Source organism: Manis pentadactyla, chromosome 1 (assembly GCF_030020395.1).
Source record: "Manis pentadactyla isolate mManPen7 chromosome 1, mManPen7.hap1, whole genome shotgun sequence".
Classification (NCBI taxonomy): Eukaryota; Metazoa; Chordata; class Mammalia; order Pholidota; family Manidae; genus Manis; species Manis pentadactyla.
The window spans coordinates 164426979-164446153 of NC_080019.1; the positions used below are offsets into that span (position 1 = coordinate 164426979).

The window sequence follows — 19175 nt, forward strand, 5'->3', positions numbered from 1 at the left end:
TTTATTTCTGACATTTGCCTGATGCTGATAGATAGGGTGACATTTTCTCATTCTTTAATTCTGCTTCCTAGGATGTTACTACAGATTCTGTTAGTCACTGTGTGTTCACATACTTGGCTGGCTAATGCTCCTTTTCAAAGTTAAGCTATAAGGCTATCAGTCAAGAATATACTGAGTACTGATTTTATAGATAAGTCTCAAAATTACATTTGACTTTTGGGGTCGTGTTCAAACAAAACCATATTTATCAGAGTATAGAATGCTGTACACTCCAAGTGCAGATAGCATTCTCCAGTGTCTATCAGTCTTTGCGAGTTCTACACTGTATGCGTATGTGTGCATGTACACACACGAGTGTGTTAACTTTAAAAGCATAGTCCTTTTCCATGAAAGGTGTTTGTTTCCTTACTGCCCAGAAAAGTTCTAGGTGTAATGTAGGCTTTTAACCTAGGAGTAAAAGTTTTCCTTAGGGTTCATTTAGAAACTACTGTTTATCTCTACTAACTGAGCTTTAAGGGGTATTAGTTTTGAAAGATGAGAGATTCCCCCCATAATTTTTCCATGTCAGTATCTCTTGTTTCCTTCATGTATTAAAAGAACTGCAAGCATTAGCTGTTGAAGTTAAAAATATATTTTTGAATAAATATAATGTCATGGTATTTGTCTTCCCTAATAGTTTAAAGTGGACCATGGAAATGCTAGGGATATTTTTATTGTTTTTAAATAGGCTTGTTTCATTATTGAAGTTATATATTATCATGAAACTTTTGCTGTCATAGGAAACGTGAAAGGCAAGAAGAGATTCTGTTTTTAAATACAAAACTTCAACTGTTCAGTTTTAAGGGCCTCAAAACTTTTCTCATAGTTTCACTGTTGTGCTGAGATAACAGTCCCTGTCTGAGAAGATGCTGGCTGACTTCTAGGACTGTCTGATGTCACACAGAACTGAGAGGGTCTGCAAGTGGTCTGATGGATGCTGTTCACAGTTCTCCAACTGTCATGGCAGGGTGAGACTCCCCCAGCAGCAGCCCAGTGGCAGAGCGTAAGCAGCTTCTTCAGGTGGACACTGAAAGCTAGTAATTCTCATCTTGAATTTCAGGGAATGTTTTTCCCATAGTGGGAAGTGGGGTGTCTAACTGAACCATCAATGTTAGCTGTGAACAGTGAGAGAAAAATGCTTTTCCAAGATCAAACATAGATAACTGTGTTTGGGATTTGTTCAAGAAGAGTAACTTTGCAATTACAAATATACTTTTAACTGCAGTATTTTGTTATCTGTCTTCAAAGGAGAACTGCTTGTTGATAGTTAGGCTACTTCCTGCCTTTCATCTTTTTAAAAACTATGGACAAAGGGGAAAAAAAGCACCATAGTAATGGCAGTACTTTTTTATGAGTTGTTTTAAAACACAGGCAACTGAATTAAGTATTTCAGAAAGTAAAGTTGGCTCTTGTAGAAATGCAGTTCTAATTTTGTGGTAGGATCACTACGTATGGCTTCCAGTAACTTTCTGCCAGATCAGCAGCAGAGTTCAGTGGTATAATCTGTAGTTAAACTGGAGAATGGAAAATAAGATTTTATAAGCTTTGGGAGCCAGAACTTTATATAGACTAGCAGAAGGCTGCCAGAGTGGAGAAGCAAATTTTAAGAAATAGGAAACCTTTCTTATAGGAGATAGGAACGGAGTAAAGACACTGATTTGTCAGCTAGACAGGTTCTTGTTCTTGTAATCAGCATAAAGCTACCTTTAACACTTAACTGAAGGGTGTTTAATCAGGTACTTGCTGGAAGGGGAATGTTGAGGGTGGTAATTTGTGGCCATGTTAGGCTAGTTGCAGTCACCCTTAGACAACCTAATCAAGATGATTTTTCTAAATGAAGTTGAAGGGAGAAAAACTCATCGAGTATTGAAACTCATCAGTTTGCTGGAAATTACACGTGAAAAATACACCATTCCTTTTCTTTCTCAGCTTTCATTTTTTTTTCATAGCTCTTGCCAGTGATGCATCTGTAAGAGGATAATGCAGGTTATCCTGCCCTGAGTAATGGACCCCGATTTCCACTTTACTGATTGCTTACTATCTGCAGTAACTAATGCCTTGCAGAAATTCTCCCTGTATCCTAGAGCATTTTGACTAATGTGTTTTTGGGCAAAAGTCCCAATAATCACAGAATTTTTCATTCAACTTTTTTGATTTTTGTCCTTATTTAGAACTCTAAATGCAGGTTTTTGCTCTTCTACATTTTGTGGTCACAGGGTTTTTTATTGGTATGTGCTTTTTCTTTGAGATTTTTTTTTTTCTTCACAATAGAATGGAACCTGGAGAATAGTAAATTGCTTTCAAAACAGATGATTTCTTGACTGTTCCATTCTTCAGTGACTTCTCTCATTAGGATAATAGAGTAAAATTGCCCTTTAGAAGCTTTTCCTATATTGATCCAGTTCATTTCAGAAGCTGAAAGTGGAGAAGAAACCAAGGATTCTTTTTATCTTTTATAAATAAACCTGATAATTCTGAATTTTAAAAATAGCAGTTTACCCATTTTCTTACTAATAATACAACTTCAAAGCAATCTCACGTTTGTAATTTAGTTTAAAAACCCCCACTAATAGTAGTAATATAAAAACTCCACTAATAATAACAACAATAACAATCACTTGTTCAAAAGGGACCCAAACTTTGTAGCAACTCAGAGAATAAGAAATAAGTTTTCTTATTTTGGACTAATTGTGGACTGCAAATCTTGAAATTGATGGGATTGGACTCTGATATCTAAGGTCCCTTTTAACTCTAACACTGTGCAGTTGTATTAGTGAACCGAGATTTATATTTCATAGAACCCAGTATCTAGAAATAACCATGAGAAACCTTCTGGTTTGTTTCTCTCCACGTTAGCAGTAGTAGAGTCCAATTTTAATATAAGAATAACTGTTCCTACTTTTTTTGTTTCCTTTTTAATGTGTTCAGAAGAATGCCATCTTTTTTGGTGTTAGGTACCTAGTCAGTACTATTTAGGGGGCATTCCGGATAGGTCTTGGTACTCTAGTTACCCAATTCCAAAAGCTTAGAGTGGCTAATGGTAGTGGCTGAGATCCTATTGTTTATGAATGAAGCAGTTGTAGTTTCTGTACCACCCCTCTGCCCTGCTCCCAGTACACTTTGCTTTATCCCACGTAGTATGTGAGATTGTGGTAATAGAGGAGAAATTAGGGTTTAAAGTTCCACATAGTTGTTTAGTAGCAGCAGTACCTCTTAGATGAATGTCAGAATATTTGAAATTTGCTATAACATGGACTCCAGGATATTTGGGGAATACTAAATAAAGCAAGTCTGAGTTGTGAAATAATCAGAGTAGGGGAAAAAATCACCCAACAAAATATTTACCTGGATTATTACATAAACACCATTAAACAAACTCAAGGATATTTAGTAATATGACCCTTACAAACTACGAGGCTAAAGTGATGATTTAATTGTAGTTTAGGCTCACAGTGCTAATTAAAGTAAAGTTAAAACTATACCGAATTACTTTAGCAATACATGGTGTGTGTCACTTGAAAAAGAAAATCACAGGTTCAAGCTGACAGAGGTCATCATCATATGTTTTACCTCTGAGTCCCTTGATCTTCAGAGGACTTAATAGGAACCTTTTAAATTTAATCCCATTTTTTAGAAAGTGGTGCAACAATTGCAGGGTTTGCCATTTTCCTAGATGCTTTTAGAGCCACCTGCATGTAGACAGGAAATACTGAACAACAGTATAGTAGGGCAGCTGGAGCACGAGTTCAAATCCTGTCCTGTGTACTAGTTCCGTAGCTATTACCCTGGGCAAGTTCCCCTCTGAGCCTTAGTTGTCTTAGCTGCAGAATGTGGATAATTATGGTTCCTGCTTGACAGAGATTTTGAAGATTAAGTGAAGTAATGATTGTAGTTAGAATAGTGCCCTGGCATATGATTAAGTCCACAAAGAAAAAGATAAAAGGCATACTGAGTCTCACTGTTCTCTGTGCTTTGTTATATGTGAAAATTCTATTTTCGGTTTTAAACTACAAGCCTCCCCTTATTTACAATAAAAATGTAGTTTACTTAATTGAAAATGATTTTCTGAAGAGAAAGTATTTATTATTGTCTTTATTATGTAGCATTCCTATTGACTTTGTAATTCCTAAATATTAGGTATAACATAATCAAATGGATATATTATGACTGGATTTCTAATGCTATAAACCTGTGGTAAATTTTAGGTAGAAAGATTTTTTAAACTATTCTGGAAGATAGGTGTTGAAAGAGTAGTGACAGTAGTTGCCTGGACTTGGCACAGTTAATAATTTAGCACTTGCAGTTATCAAGGACAGACCTCTTTGTCTACTATTCATGTATTGGGGCACTTGTAATTCCCATTAATCTTTCCATCATGGAGATCTTCAGTGTTCCAGCTAGTTCTCCTCTTGGCATGTGAATGGTTTGGATTGATGTGAAGAGGCCCAGGATTTAAAGGCCAAGATTTGGCCAAATTTATTACCTGTCTGAGCTGCATTTGTCGTGTTCATATTTTTCAGTGTCATAGGTAGACTTTTGCTCCAGATGTGGCTCTTGTGATTCTTAATAAATGTAAAAGTGGGGCTAAGGTAATTTAATCCTAACCAGCCTGTTAGTGATCTGAATCTCCCTGTCTCTGAAAGTTTAACATCTCCATAATAAAGCATATATTGAATTACTTATAAAAAAAGTAAGAGCCTCCATGGCCTTGATTTGAAGTTATTGGAAATTGATGTTTCCTTTAAGGGAAAAAAAAAAGTGTTTTCCCATACACTTTCTAAAAAGACATTAGGAAGTCTTTTTTATGTTGGAAGAGTTATTTTTCCTTCATATAGAATTCTAAGAAAGCGCATGAAAAGTGTTAAAAATTTAAATAAATTGCAACTTAATGCAGATAGACAAAATTAAAAATTGCCCCTAATCCCCAGTTTATAGAATCCAGTGTTAACTAGGGGTGGAAGGGGGTTGGCATAAACTGAGAAAAAAACAATGTGGGAAGAATACACACAAAAACAGTTGTTGAGTTTTTTTGTTTTTTTTTTAAAGGTCCACCTGTACAGCTAAGAAATTCTCACTAGTGTAAAGGCTGTGTGAGGGGCTGTGAAAGCTGGTTTATCGTGTCATTATCTTCCTGGTAAGAGATGAGAGAGGGGAATGGAGGCCTATGTATAGGAAAGGGGGGTCTCTGCAGTACAGCCTGACCCCAGCTGGAGATATTGAGATAAAATCATAACAGACAGTAGTAATAAGGGACCTTCAAGGTCATCTAGACCAGTCTTAAGATGTTTGAAGACCTTCATTCTATAATTTTTCTGGTTCATCAATTGCCAGTTTTATCCTCGAACAAGCCTGGCATTTATTAGATCTTTCTGTTTTTGTGAGTCGAAAACCAGGACTAGATGCTGGACATCCTTACTCTCAATCTGGCACTATTATTGGTTCCATAGTTTCCTGTTCTCTTTATGCAAAAACTGTACAAGCAAGAGGAAAACAAGTATGAGTAGCATGAAAATGTTACTACGCTTTAAAGCTGTCTCTGATCGTCTTTGACCAGTGTCTGTGTGAATGCCAACAAAATCCCAACGCTGTTCTCCCTTTTAAGCATTACTTTCCCATGAAGTCCTAGCTAGTTTTTCTAAAATTAATAAGCTTGGGGCTTCAGGATTGACCAGTCTTCAGGACTGACCTGACTTCTTCCAGCTGCCTCATCTTGTGCAAAGCCGCAGACCCTACCCCAGTCTTAAACAACAACACAACAAGGCTAGGAACACTTCTTTTCAGGATCTAGTCAAAGGGCTAATTTTGCTGTTGCCTAGAGTGAAAGAAGCCGGGTCAGAACTGGCAAAGGTTTGCATGGACTAGAAGCTCTTGGAATCTGGAGTTCACCCTGTGTCCTCAGTGATATGGGTAAGTTTAGCCATTAGTTAAAGGTTAGCAATGAGACAAATTTGGGCCATCAAAGTAAGTAAAGAAAATTGTCTGAATTCTCCAATGGCTTTTGTAATTGCCAAATATCCAGGTGCTGAGAATGGCTTATTATTATATACTCTCTCTTCCTTAGTGGTAGTGGTTCAGACAGTATTTGTTGCACTCTATCACATGCTGTCTAGTTCTCAAACTGTTTCATTATTATATATATCTAATCTCACCAACAAATCCTTTTAGGTCCAACTCACCTCACATAGACAGTGTCATCTCTCTTAATGCTAGTCCATTAATAGGTCCTCAAAAGGTTGAGGGGTCAGGAGGTCTGCCTAGAGGAACTATATAAGAGCTGTTGAGGAGTTTGCCCACCTCTCATGTACAGATTTGATAGTTGTCAAATCCGGACAGCTGGGAGAGCTCAGCAAGCAGAATTCTTTGATTTTTCAATGGGCCTTACCTTTTAGACTGAGAAATCCTATAATGGGATTTAATTAATGTGTTTTACATTTACTGTTAGATGGTGATTTTTGATAAGCACCAGACAAGGACAGGTTTTTTGTTTTTGTTTTTCCCTTAAATCAGAGTGAAGCCAAGCATATTTTATTTACTCCAGTTGGTACTTTTTCAAATTTTCACCTAAATGCACTTTACTTTTATTCTCGAACAGTATATTTTTAAATATTTTAAAATACAGTAAGTACTTGAACATATATGAGGACCTTTTTTTGTTTGTTATTAAACATGTTCCAGCGTTTTGCTTGTAACTTAAAAATGTTTGTAACATACGTAGCAAGTTGTGTGATGCTCCGGGTTATATGGCAGATTTGTGTGCCCTTCCCTTACATGTCATATTGCTTATGGAAATGACCAGCTTTCATGGTATCTGTTAAACTATAACCTGCCTACTGTGTTCAATGCAGAATGCTGAATTTAGTTGAGAAATCATTTTTTTTTGTTCCATCATGCCTTTCAGAATGATATGATGGAGATGCATGTGCTCTCCATCAATATAGCATATTTGTTTTGAAAGACTCGGCGCTCATGGGCTGTCACTCATAATGACTTCTGAGAGCACTTTAGGAGCTGCAACATCAATATTTACAAAATGCAAAGTGAAGAAGAGTACACTGAGTCATAGATACATATGCTTTCTTGTCCCATGGTTCCCTCTCCCAGTGTATTTAGCATGGCTAAATCCATGTGAAGAACTATTCTGAAGTATGAATGGAAATTTGGGGATTCTATAGCTGAAGTAAATACTGAGAGATAACAAAATGCTAAAAAGGCTCATAAAATACTTTTCCTTCCAAAATAAATGTGTTGATTAAAAAATAAAACCAATATATTTAGATACAGTTAGATGGAAGAAAGTGCCTTTGTTTGGAGATTAAAGTCCAGATCCTTCAGGCTGCATCCCTGGTTTGCCCCTTAATGACATTGGAAAGATCTGTATGTCTCTCTGAGGCTCCTCTCACTCAGCTGTAAAATGGGCATAATTATACCCACTTCATAGGATTGTGTAATATATAATAAATTAATATATGCAGTAAAGGCTTTGTATGTTATAAAGTGCTACATAATTGGGAAGTAGCAATTATGGTAACCCAGGATGTTTTAGTAGTAGTACTGCTTTTTTCTATTAGAAAATATGTTTGGAACTTACTTTGAAAGGTACTCAAATTCCATATAATAAAGTGCTTTATTATAAAAATCAAAATGTAATTTCTCATATATGTCAGCAAACTTATATTTTTTAAAAATAAATTGAAAAAAAAGTAGTGTAAGCACATGAATAGTACTATAGCACCTGTTATGGTTTATATATACTGCCACTAACCCTTGCCATGATGAATCACTGCAGGTGAATACCCTCCCTCCGCTTACCCCCTCTATGTGTATAATCCTCTTTTGTAAATATAGAAAGACTTGGTTAGTTACTCATTGCAAAGTCCTGTGGTGATTCCAGGTAGAAAGAAACAAAATGATCTCACTAGAGTTAAGAATTTTGCTTTGGGGAAAAATGATATTAAATTTGAAGATTCTGGGTTTAACTCAATCCTTGGATGATTGCTTCTCCCTGAAATCATCTTAACACCATGACTTAATGATGCAGAAGAGCTTCTTAAATGGTTTTCCAGGTGTTATATAGTTTATAATTCTTTATAGAGGAGCTTTTGTTTTCTTTATACCTTGAAACATTACCTTTGTATTTAAATAGACTGCTAGAAGATAAAAATTTGGCCAGCAGAGGGAGATGTATATAAATTAGGCTGTTAGGAAAATACTGCAGTATGCCTCAGTAAACATGTGTCTGATGTGTAATGCCCCTTCTTACACTGCATTGAGAGAAAAGCAGAAGGAAGGAGGAATGAATTTAGGGACACACTAAAAAATGTCTAGCTGTTTATATTCTCACTTTGGTAGTTTTTAAAAAGGAAAAGAGCCAAGCAAATGATATACAAATAGAAACTTTTTTTGTTAACTCTATAAAGTGAAGACCTTTTTAAAACAAATGCCATAAATTTAAAACATCTAGTAAATAAAGCAAACTTACAGTATGTGGCACTGAGGCTAGAGCACATTCAGCCCAAACACCTTACAGAGATACAACACCTGAAAAGAATATAAAAGGAATGGTCAGTGTTCCAAACAGGGTCAGTGTTTGTGACTCTGAATCAGAAAATAAGCAGTTTTGTATCAAGCCTAAGTCAGAAAACTGCAATATGTGTAAGAAAAAAAACATTGCCAAGTGTGAAGCAAGTATAAAACAAATGGTTTTCTGCTTAACTCTAGTTAAACAAAATATAAATGTATCACAGTTCCCTGTGCATTCTAAGTACTTTCCTTGGCAAATAGTCAATCTGATGTGAAAAATTATTAAATTCATGCATTTTCAAGCACCATTTGTTAAATACACACTATATCAAGGCAGTATTCTAAGCTTTTGGGAATATAAAGATAACATCCTACCTTTTATAATGTGTAATCTAGTAAATGGTGAGTTAAGTCAATTCTAATATGCCAAAGTGTAAAGCAGGTGGGCATTGCAGAAGCTAAGCTAAGCTAAGCTACTTCTAATAATAATATGATTACTAACATAAGAAATGTCAATTCTTTTTTACTTTCGGGTAAAATAAAGATTTTTGATTTGTAACGTTAAGACTGAGAGGTTCTGCTTTATTAAGTGAACTAAATTTAACTGTATTGCCATCATTTTAGAGTAAAGAACAGTAGCTTAGAAAAAAGAGATTCCAGCTAGGGATATCATAGAGTGTTGATTCTTAACTGAACCATTGTTTCTGTTTTGTTTTATCTTTTTTTCCCCTTTAGTTGTAATTAAAGATCAGGGTGACAGAAGACATCCATACCTTTTTATTATTTAAAAAAAAATTTTAAAGCCATATAAATGAAGAAATGATGAATATGGGTGAAAAGGGAATGGATAATTATTTCTCTTATGAGGTTAACTTTATTCATTAAGAGTTGTTTTGACATCTTCTGCATAGAAACTATTTGCAAACAAGTAAAAATGCCAGATATTCTGGTTTGGTAGTTTGAGTCTGCTATTTTGAGTTGATGCTAGCAATTTCTGAGATGGTCACAGACCAGGAAGAAAGAGAAGGGCATGGTAAGTATGAAATGGAAAAGAAGCAGGTTTAAATGAGAAGAAATAAAGGTGATAGGACTAGTCTGCAGTGGAAAGACCTAGAGCTCATTCACTCACCAAGTATTTCCCCACAGTGCACCCGGCTCAGTGTCAGGCCCTGGAGGTAACCGTGGTGACTATTATGCAGCCTTTGTTCACAGTCAAGTGGAATATGAAGAAGGATTTCCTTGTGGGCTGTTGAGCATAGGATGCTGTGGGGACACATAAGAGAGCATGGAGCAAAGGAACATGAGCCATAAAAGCAAGGAGGGACCAAGTCAGGAAGAGTCTTTTGTGTTTTATGAAGGAAGAAAATTGGACATCTTCTTGAGTACATTTCCTGAGTACATTAAAGAGATTCATGCAAGAGAAGGGCATGAACAGATATTTGTAGTGTGGAGAATTGAAGTCAGCACAGCTATAGGTAAAGAAGACCAGACTCCTGAACCAGAGGATGGGAATAGAGAGGAGTGGGTCATATAGAAGAGGGAGAAATTGATGAGAGATTATAGAAGTCAGTTGCATTGTTTTGAATTTAGAAAATAGAAGTACATGCTTTCTGGATGCTTGTGTGAAGGGAAACAATGTCCAGTTCCCATGCACTGGGCTCTGGCATGCTCCCCAGGTATATAGTGGAGACAGAGGCCTGGCCCAGACAAGGTATTTTCTCTGAGAGGCAAGAAATCACAAGATACAAAGCATGAATCATAGTGAGGTAGAGAAGCAAGAGCCTGTGGCATGGTTGGAATGAGTTGTGAATGCTTTCTAGGAAATTAATCCTGAGGTTTAGAACCAAGAGGATTAGGAACCAAGTCAGTAAGTGTGAAATGCAAGGTGGAGCCTATGCGCAATGTTAGTACCAGGTAGACCCGTCCTTAGCTGCTTAGCTGTGTGACTTGGGGTTAGGCAACCACCTGGTTTGATGGCTTTTTTTGTACTGCCTAAAGGAGTAGGGGGATTCAGAGACGTGAGATTTCGATTTAAGATTGTATATAGACTGAAGAAAAAGATGTTACCTAGAAGGAACTGTTGACAGTTCATCAGTAGTTCATCAAAGAAAGAAACTGAAAGACTATGGCCCAGGGTAGCAGAAAGGACAGAGACTGGGAGTGAGGGGGTTGACTTTGAATCTCTGCCTTTGAGAGAGGATGGAAGAAGAAAAGAAACAAGTTTTAAAATTGGTAGGCAAGGTGGGACTTTGGAAGCATCTACATATGAAGACCAGCCTGTTGACCAGGAGGAAAAGGCATTTTCCTAGAATGACTAGGATTCTGGTGGGAAGGACAGTATGTAGCAGTCACTGAAAGCTTGGGCCTTGGAGACAAAAGACCTGGGTTTGAACCCTGACCCCTCCACATGCTAGCAGAGTGGCCCTTGGCATGTTGCTTAAGCTTTGTCATTTTCAGTTGCTTCATGTATAAAATGTGACCATTTAAAGAAGTTAATTCATATGAAATGTTTAGCATGTAGCAAATATTCAGTAAAGTTTGTTATTATTAGGATGCAACATTGTATAATGGTCAAGAGCCATACTCTAAATCCAGATCTCCTGAGTTCAAATACTGGCTCCACCAATTATGTGGTAGCTCTGCAAGTTTGGGAATTATATAATTTACAAACGTAATGCAAAGCTCATCAGATGATCTGTAATTATGTATTCAACCTCTTTGACAATAAATGAGGAGACTCATTTTTATCGTCTTCTCATGCATCAACTCCTTGCCCATGTGATAAATCGTATCTTACCCGTGTGAAAAAGGCACATAATAAAAACCATTGTTAATTTATAAACTAAGAGAGGTAAACCATATGTTATCTGTGCCTCTGTTTTCTCATCTGTAAAAAGGAAATAATAACGGTACTTACCTCCTTGGTTTGTTGTGAGTTAAGAGAATTAATAAATATAAAGGAGCTCTTAGCTTCTGGCCCATAGAAAGCTGTATAAAGTGTGTGTGTGCGCGCGCGCGTGTACGTGCATGTGTGCTCTTACTACTATCATTATCCTTTCATTCATCAGTGTCAGTGGGGGTTGGTGAGAAACTGAGAATTTATAATGGGCACTATGGGGTTTGGTAAGACTGAGTAAGACAAGTAGAATTGCCAGGGAGCACTAAAGATCAACCTGATGTTTTTGTTGGAGCGTTAGACCATGGGAGCAGCTAGCAACCTGGTGATAGACCTAGAGAAAAGAGTGGTTAGATGTGTTCAGAGTTGGGGTTTATTAGCAGATCAATTAAAAAAGGAAAAGAAAGCTAGTGAGCTAAAGGTACCATGATAACTCTGTTTTTAGAGAATAATGAGAAGCATTGACAAATAACCAGAGAAGGGGATAATGCTACTTAGAACATATTTTTAGACTAGTACTGACAGCTGTTTGGATGTGACTTATATTTCATTATATTTATTATATTGCCTTATCAATTTGCCTGTTTCTGTTCTCTCTCCCTTCTCCTCCTGAGCAACCCATCCTGGATTCTCACTTTTTCTTTGCTGCATATTTTCTTTTCAAGCCTTTTTATCTCCCTTGCCTTCTAGCAAAACAACATAAAAATATAATAAATCTCAGAAGTATTATTTCTATGTTTACTTCCTCATGTATTCTCTGAGCATCTACTTCCTTTTTAGCATGGGGATGTTTGCTCTGATATATCCATAAAAAACCATCTGGCATGTTCATTACCTTCAAGGGTCTCTGTAGGAGGGATTTACATGAGATTAATATACATGTACAGAAAAATGATCATTATATAATTAAGTGTTTAAAAAATATGGCACAGCCATTAAATGTGGGTAGTCAAAAAAGGTAGTCAAGAAAGAAAGACATGAGCTGGGGCAAACAAGGACAGCTTTTTAGAAATGGGAGTTCAGAGAGGCTTGCAGAGAAAGTGAGAATGAGGGTGTGCGGGTGGTGTGCATGCCTGGGAGAGCAGAGGAAGGACAGTGCAGAAGCACAGGACAGGCCTGGTGAACAGGATAGACACCAGCCTGGCAGGAACGCAGAGGTGGGTGGAAGGTTGATTGAGAGGTAAGGCTAAACACTTAACTCCCGCACTGCGTAGCTCACCAGGTGATCAATATGTATGTGTTCATCTGCACTGAGAATAAATGAGGAAGAGACTCCCAATGAGCTTGTCTGCTTGCACTTCAGGTTCTTGTCAGTGTGATAATTATGTTCTAATGTAATAAATGTATATAAAGAAAAGAAGAAAAAACTTGGTTCATTTAGAAACTAAAAGAATCAAATGTGTTATGCTATGCTTGTTGAAGAATAGGAATTGGGTGACTTTCTGATTAAAAATGTAAAAACCACCATAAAATTATAGGAAGAAAGAAAGTTAGCCTTTTGCGGGGTATGGCAGGGCATATGTCCTAGCCTGTTAGCAAATTCTCTGTGTAAATAGCTTTTCATCCCTAAGCCACCTCTTTTAATACCTTATCTTTTTCAAGGTAACTGTTGTCTGGCTGTATCCTAGACCAGCGTGCACTGTGAGAACCATGTTAATTTAAGTTCTCCTAAGGCTAAATGTTGTGGAGTGTAAGTACCAGAGATCTTAAAATACATATTCCTTTATGAGGTAAGGACACAGGGACAGAACTGTCAGTACAGCTAAGCCGGTCTTTGAATAGTGGACGCCTTATTAGTATTCATGAAGAGCATGTAGATAATGTCTTGACAGAATTAAAGTTTTGACTTTAAAGAGATACTGCTTTTCAATAAGGAATGCATTTAAAGATACACCGCATGAATAGAGTGAATTACTTTTAAAAGGAGAGTATTACTTTATTGAATGAGATATTTTTCATTTAATCTATCTAAATTTAGAATTGTCATTAGAATTGTAATAAATAATAATGAGTGAGTGGCACTTGTAGGGTTTTTGTCTTCAAACTTTTAGAGCTAATCTAATTTAACTGTCACTTGAAGCCTTCAGATATTTGCAATTGATTTTTGCCTGAACTTTGAAAGTGTCTGCTTTCCAGCCCCTTGTTGCTGCTCCCTTTTAGTAATTCCATAGGAACTTGCTGTATGGGAAGTGCCCAGAGAGTCAACAGATGGAAGGCTTTTATTAGAGCTTCTTTTCCTAGGGAGCCTTGAGTTCTAGTGCCAGCCTTTTCACTGCTAGCTGTTAGCCCTCAGCTTCTTCCGCTTGGATTCGTAGGAGGACCTGCCTCTCAGGGTTCTGGTGAGCATTAATGACATGATGAATAAGAAGTACATACAAATAGTATTTAACAAATATTAGCTGTGCATTAGTATTATTCTTAAAATTGTTGCTTTTAAATTACTGTCATTTTGGAAAGTTGTCATATGTGCGTGGTTAAGTGTTAGGTGAGGAAATTAAAAGCCCATAAACACCTTTTTTCAGGGAGTGCTATGTACCAGACTCAGTGCTCAGCCTTGGGACAGGAAGGAAGCAACCACGGCACCACATCCAGAGGGGCACAGCCCATTTTCATGGAGGGAGGGGCATAGGTAAACTACCTGCAGAACACAGTAGGTGCTTGACAAGGTCAGGGATGATCAAAGCTCAAGGGCAAAGAGTGATGGATTTTGACTTAAAAGTCTTCACAGACGGCCTTATACAGGAAGGGGTTATGTGACCTGGGCCCTGGAGGATGAGAAATGGGAAGAATTTGACAAGAAATGGGAGAATTTTAGGGATAGCAAGGCTCCAAAGTCAGCATGGACCCCCCTAAATGATTGGAAAGCAAGGAATGTCTAAGGAGTTTGGTCTGAATTTATGTGGAAGCTCTGGAGCTACCACTTCGTTAGCATTTCTCTGGGCTTGTTTTTCCTCTCTTCTGTAGCCTTGAGAAGGCTTTGAAGCTTTGTAGTCTTTTTTGGACCTATGAGAGGTCTCACTTGCAGTTAGAATGTGTGATTTCTGACAGTGAGATTTCATGGGCCTCCCTTACCTTCCCCTGTTTCACTGGGTCTGAATTTCCATTAATAATCAGGATGGGCTTTTATTTGGACACTGAGAAAAACAGCTTAAACTCTAAAATGCCCCTGTAACAGTTAAATTCACACAGTGTTTTGAAGACTGAAGTGTATTAATTGCTTAAGTTGTAAAACAAAATGATAGGCTGAGAAGATCTTATTCACAAAATTTATGACTGTGTCATGGCACTGTTTCTGACTGTCTATCACTCAGACAAAGGAAAGGAAACTTTCCATCTTTCTTTTTCAGTTTCTGAGGCTGGAAATTCTATCATCTGGGAAGATGTGGACCAGTGTTAAATAGGAGTCATCTGTGCTCTCTACTGAACAACTTCTTAGACTGAGTTTAAGTGAGCAGATGTATACTCCCTCTAAAAAGTTTGGGTAAAGGGAGGATTTACTAACATTGAGTGAGAACCTTCTTGGTACCAGGCTCTGTAGCAGGTATTATATAAAACATGTTCTCACAGTATTGCTGTTACACAGTTTTAGCATATTTAGCAAGATGAATAACTTTACAACACATGGTTAGTGGCAGAATTCTAAACGAGGCCCATCAGGCTCCAGTGTCCATTTTTCTCTTTTGTTAAATGTGATGTTTACTTTTTACTATTTCTTCTGTGGTATTCTATAAATTTGTGATGAAGTTTGATCTCAGTAAAGATCTTCATAATAGGCTTGCTGCATTTGAAGAATATAATTAAATGAAGTTTTTCTAAATCATCACCAAGTTAACTTAATATTGAATTCAGTACAGTGAGTGTCTAACTAGGGTTACATCCTGATATAGCAAAGGGCACACCTGGACTGGTTTGTCTTTAGAAGGTAAGTATGTATTCAGTATTTTGGATAGGGACCTTTCAGCTCCATTATTTGACAATCTCAACAGCATAATTTGATACTGAGTCTTTCAGGTAGAGAGTTCACTGATAGTTAAAAATAACCTAATTTCAATTATTTCAGTTATTCCAGAATGCAATGCAGAAGGAAAAAATGATCCCCCGTGAATAAAGTCCACCAATTGCTTCATTTATTGCATAGATTGTTAGCTTAGTTTGCTCTTGTTCAAAAACAAGGAGCTAAATTTTATAATATGTGAGATTGTTAGTGGCAAAGTAATTGCAAGGATAAGTGAATTGGCCTGCAAGCAACAGTTAGATGTGGTTTGCAACCCCCTTTTATTCCACTCAGGAAATATATATATGTGTATATATATATATGTATGTATATATATATATATACATACATATATATATATGAATTCAGGGGAATGAAAGAGATGGGGGTTAGTTTTGAAGCCATTCTACTATATAAAAATAGTGAATTGTCACCATAATTTAGCATTGGGGGCAGGAGTGTCATATATCAGTTGTAACAACCCTCACAACTAACTGATCTTCTTGATATTCTGGGGAGCCAGGATGCTTCTGAACATGGAAAGAGGTAGTCTTGGCTCGTCAAGAAAAAAAAGCCTAGTGACGGAGGTAGGATGACCTAAGTAATTGTAATTCAAGGGAAAATATGGTTTGTGTCATTAGCAATACCAAGTCTTTCTAATGTATTTCTGGGGAAGGAGAGATTAATTTAGGGAGTATCAGAAAAGACATATATTATCTGTAGTGGCACATAAGCTACATGGAAGGAATAAGAACAGTGTGTGGAGGACAGGTTGGTAAATTTGATTATTGTGACTCCAAAAGCCACATGTGTGACATCCATTAATTTGACCCCTAATATTCTGTTTTCTGCTTGAATATTGAAATTATACATATATATAAGGTACTTTTAGTTAAACACCCTCATACTTGATTAAAAGCATAACCAAGGTCCTTGAGGCTAAATGATACATTTTTCCCTTGACACTGGCAATCACTAATCACTTTGAAGTCATCAGCTGATAACAGCTGCCTGACATAGTTTCCCATTGATTTCTTTTCCTATTTTAAAAATGTGTTTTCTCATAAAATATTGGGCCCCCAGTATGAGTGTAATTACCACTTAAGCAACTTATCTTGAGGTGATTAATAAGCCACAAAAATATCCATTTCCTCTTCTCTTTCTCTGTAGCATTGGTATTTTTGGAAATTGGGTAGCCTGTGCCAAGTTTTATTTGTAGATAAAATGGTAATCGTTAAATGGTCTATCAGTTCGCAAGAAATCTTTGTTCCTTTAAGAGCATACCAGTTAACTAATTCCATTTAGAGTTTTCAATAACTCTTGTAATCTTGAGGCAGCCACATGAATCATGTGAAATTATACATACATATACACAAAGGCTTCAGATATTCAGTAGAATTGTCTTGCTAAGGAAACCACAGGAACATGTTTTCTTTTTCCTTTTTTTTCTACTACAGCCTTTTAATAAATGAGGAATTTTATCAAAATGAAGACTTAAAAAGAAATTTCATTAATATGATTTTATTGCAGCACAAGAAATCTGAAAGTCCATCAACAGTGGAATGATAGAGTAAATTAATAGATTTTTATTTTGGAATATTGTAGTTATATCAGAATGAGAAGGATCAAAGTGTATTAGAAGAGCACGATATATGCAACTTAAAATTTTTCAATGGCTATGTTTACCAATGTATTTGTATATAAAAATGAATACAGAATGGTTTAGTCCCTAGGATATTAAAATTGGTCAAAAGATAGGGAAACAGTGGAAGGGGGGTGATTATTAACAGAAGAGAATTCAGAAATAGACTCATACACATGTGGTAATTTAAGATAGGATAAAAATGGCTTTTCAAAGGTATGAGGAAAAGCTGAATTATTTAATAAATATTGTTGGGAAAATTGGCTAGCTATTTAAAAAACAAGAAAAGAATAAGTTAGATTCCCTATACACCTATATCAGAATGAATTCCAAATTGATCAAATATTTAAGTTTTTTTTTTTTAATGAAGTCATGAAAGTTCTAGGAGGAAACATTAGTGAACCTGATCATGATCCCAAATCCAGAAACTAAGGCAGGAGGATAAACTTGGATGTGCCATATTGTTTTGAAGACTTGAGAACTGTATGAATCTTGAAACTGTATGTTCATAGATCCACGTGAACTATATGTTCATATATTCAGCCACCTGGCATTAAAAGTTTATTGATAATCACTTTGCAAGCAAACTTACATGACAAAAAGGCCACTCACTACCTACCCTGATTTCAGTAACTGCATTTGTGATTGTAATGTCAACATGAACCATTTAAATTGATGGTATTTACCTGTATTACTTGAATTTTCACATCAGTATCTATAAACAATTTGTATATTGTTACTTCAAAGAATGAATGAGAAAAATAAAAAAAAAATTGAAAGGAAAGCATTTAAGAAACTGATGTATAGTTTGCCACTGGGCTCTGGGACTGGGCTTGATGAGGAAGGTAAGCCTCATTTTCTATTATTTTCACCTTTATAATATGAATATGTGTTGTTTCATCATTGTGAAAAAAATTTTAAGTCATTGAAAGTAACTTAGAATTTTGGGTTTCTGAAAGATTTTTTTTCACGTTCATAGCCTGGCTGTTGCTTAGCTATTTTAGCCAATCATCTTTTAGGGGGAAAAGCCTAAGCAACAAAATTTTGTTACTGGATTGCAGTGCATATGTAACAGAGAGGCACAAAGGTATTAGTGGTTTATTGTTTCACAGATGGGTACAGAGGTGCTCATCTTGCTAAGTGACCTATGGCGACTTTGTGCACTGGCTCCTTGGAGGCTGCACACAGCTAGTTTTTGAAAAAATGTGTGTCATCTAATGAATTAGCTTTATTTTAAATCCAAAACATTTGATTATTACAAAGCATTCATTTTACTTAGTAATACACCAAGCTCAGATTTATCATTGCACAGAATGCAAAATACATGTAAGTTATTATAATAAAATAGGAACCATTAGAGAATTTATGAGCTGCCTCTGTGAATACTTCTGTTACCCTGGGAGGCATCTTTCACATTGCTCGGATGGGAAGCTTTGAGAAACACTACCCTGAGTAAATATGAATAGGTGATGGTAACTTGTAATGATTCTAATGCTTTATTTGGGTTTTGAATTCTGAAGTTATGAAGTGGAAGGAAGTAGATTTCATAAAAGGCAAATTTTATTAGCTCAATTTAGTCCACAAAAATGAATGTTTGATTATGTACTTAGGATTCTTACTGAATCCAGTAAATGCCTAAGCTGGTAGCTACTTTAGTCATTAAAACTATAATCCAAATAAAACTAAGGAAGATCAATAAACTTATTTTAATCAGATTTACTTTGATTTCTCTGTTTTCTGTCCTTTTTATCCTTACTATAGGTCACAGTAATGAAAGGCAGTAATAGAAATAAAGATCATTCAGCAGAAGGAGAAGGGACTGGAAAAAGACCAAAACGCAAGTGTCTTCAGTGGCATCCATTGCTAGCGAAGAAACTTCTCGACTTTTCAGAAGAAGAGGAAGACGAAGACGAAGAGGAGGATATTGACAAGGTAATTCCTCTGTTTATTATAGAAATTTTAAGTGTATTTGAACACTCATTTTAGAAAATACAGTGAATATTATATAGTACAAAGGATGTGTTTTTAAAAGCCTGTGTAATATGAACACTATTTACATTTGAATACTCTTTACTTAAATACTA

At 36.3% G+C, this 19175-nt stretch overlaps 1 protein-coding gene across 1 annotated transcript in view; it reads left to right on the forward strand.

Annotated features, from left to right (window-relative positions):
* BBX (BBX high mobility group box domain containing) overlaps positions 1 to 19175 on the forward strand; it is a 260911-nt gene that overhangs the window by 135832 nt on the left and 105904 nt on the right. The window contains exon 4 of the mRNA XM_036930771.2: positions 18853 to 19023. Coding sequence (XP_036786666.2) covers positions 18862 to 19023 — 162 coding nt within the window. The 5' untranslated portion in view covers positions 18853 to 18861. The remainder of the gene's footprint in view (positions 1 to 18852; positions 19024 to 19175) is intronic.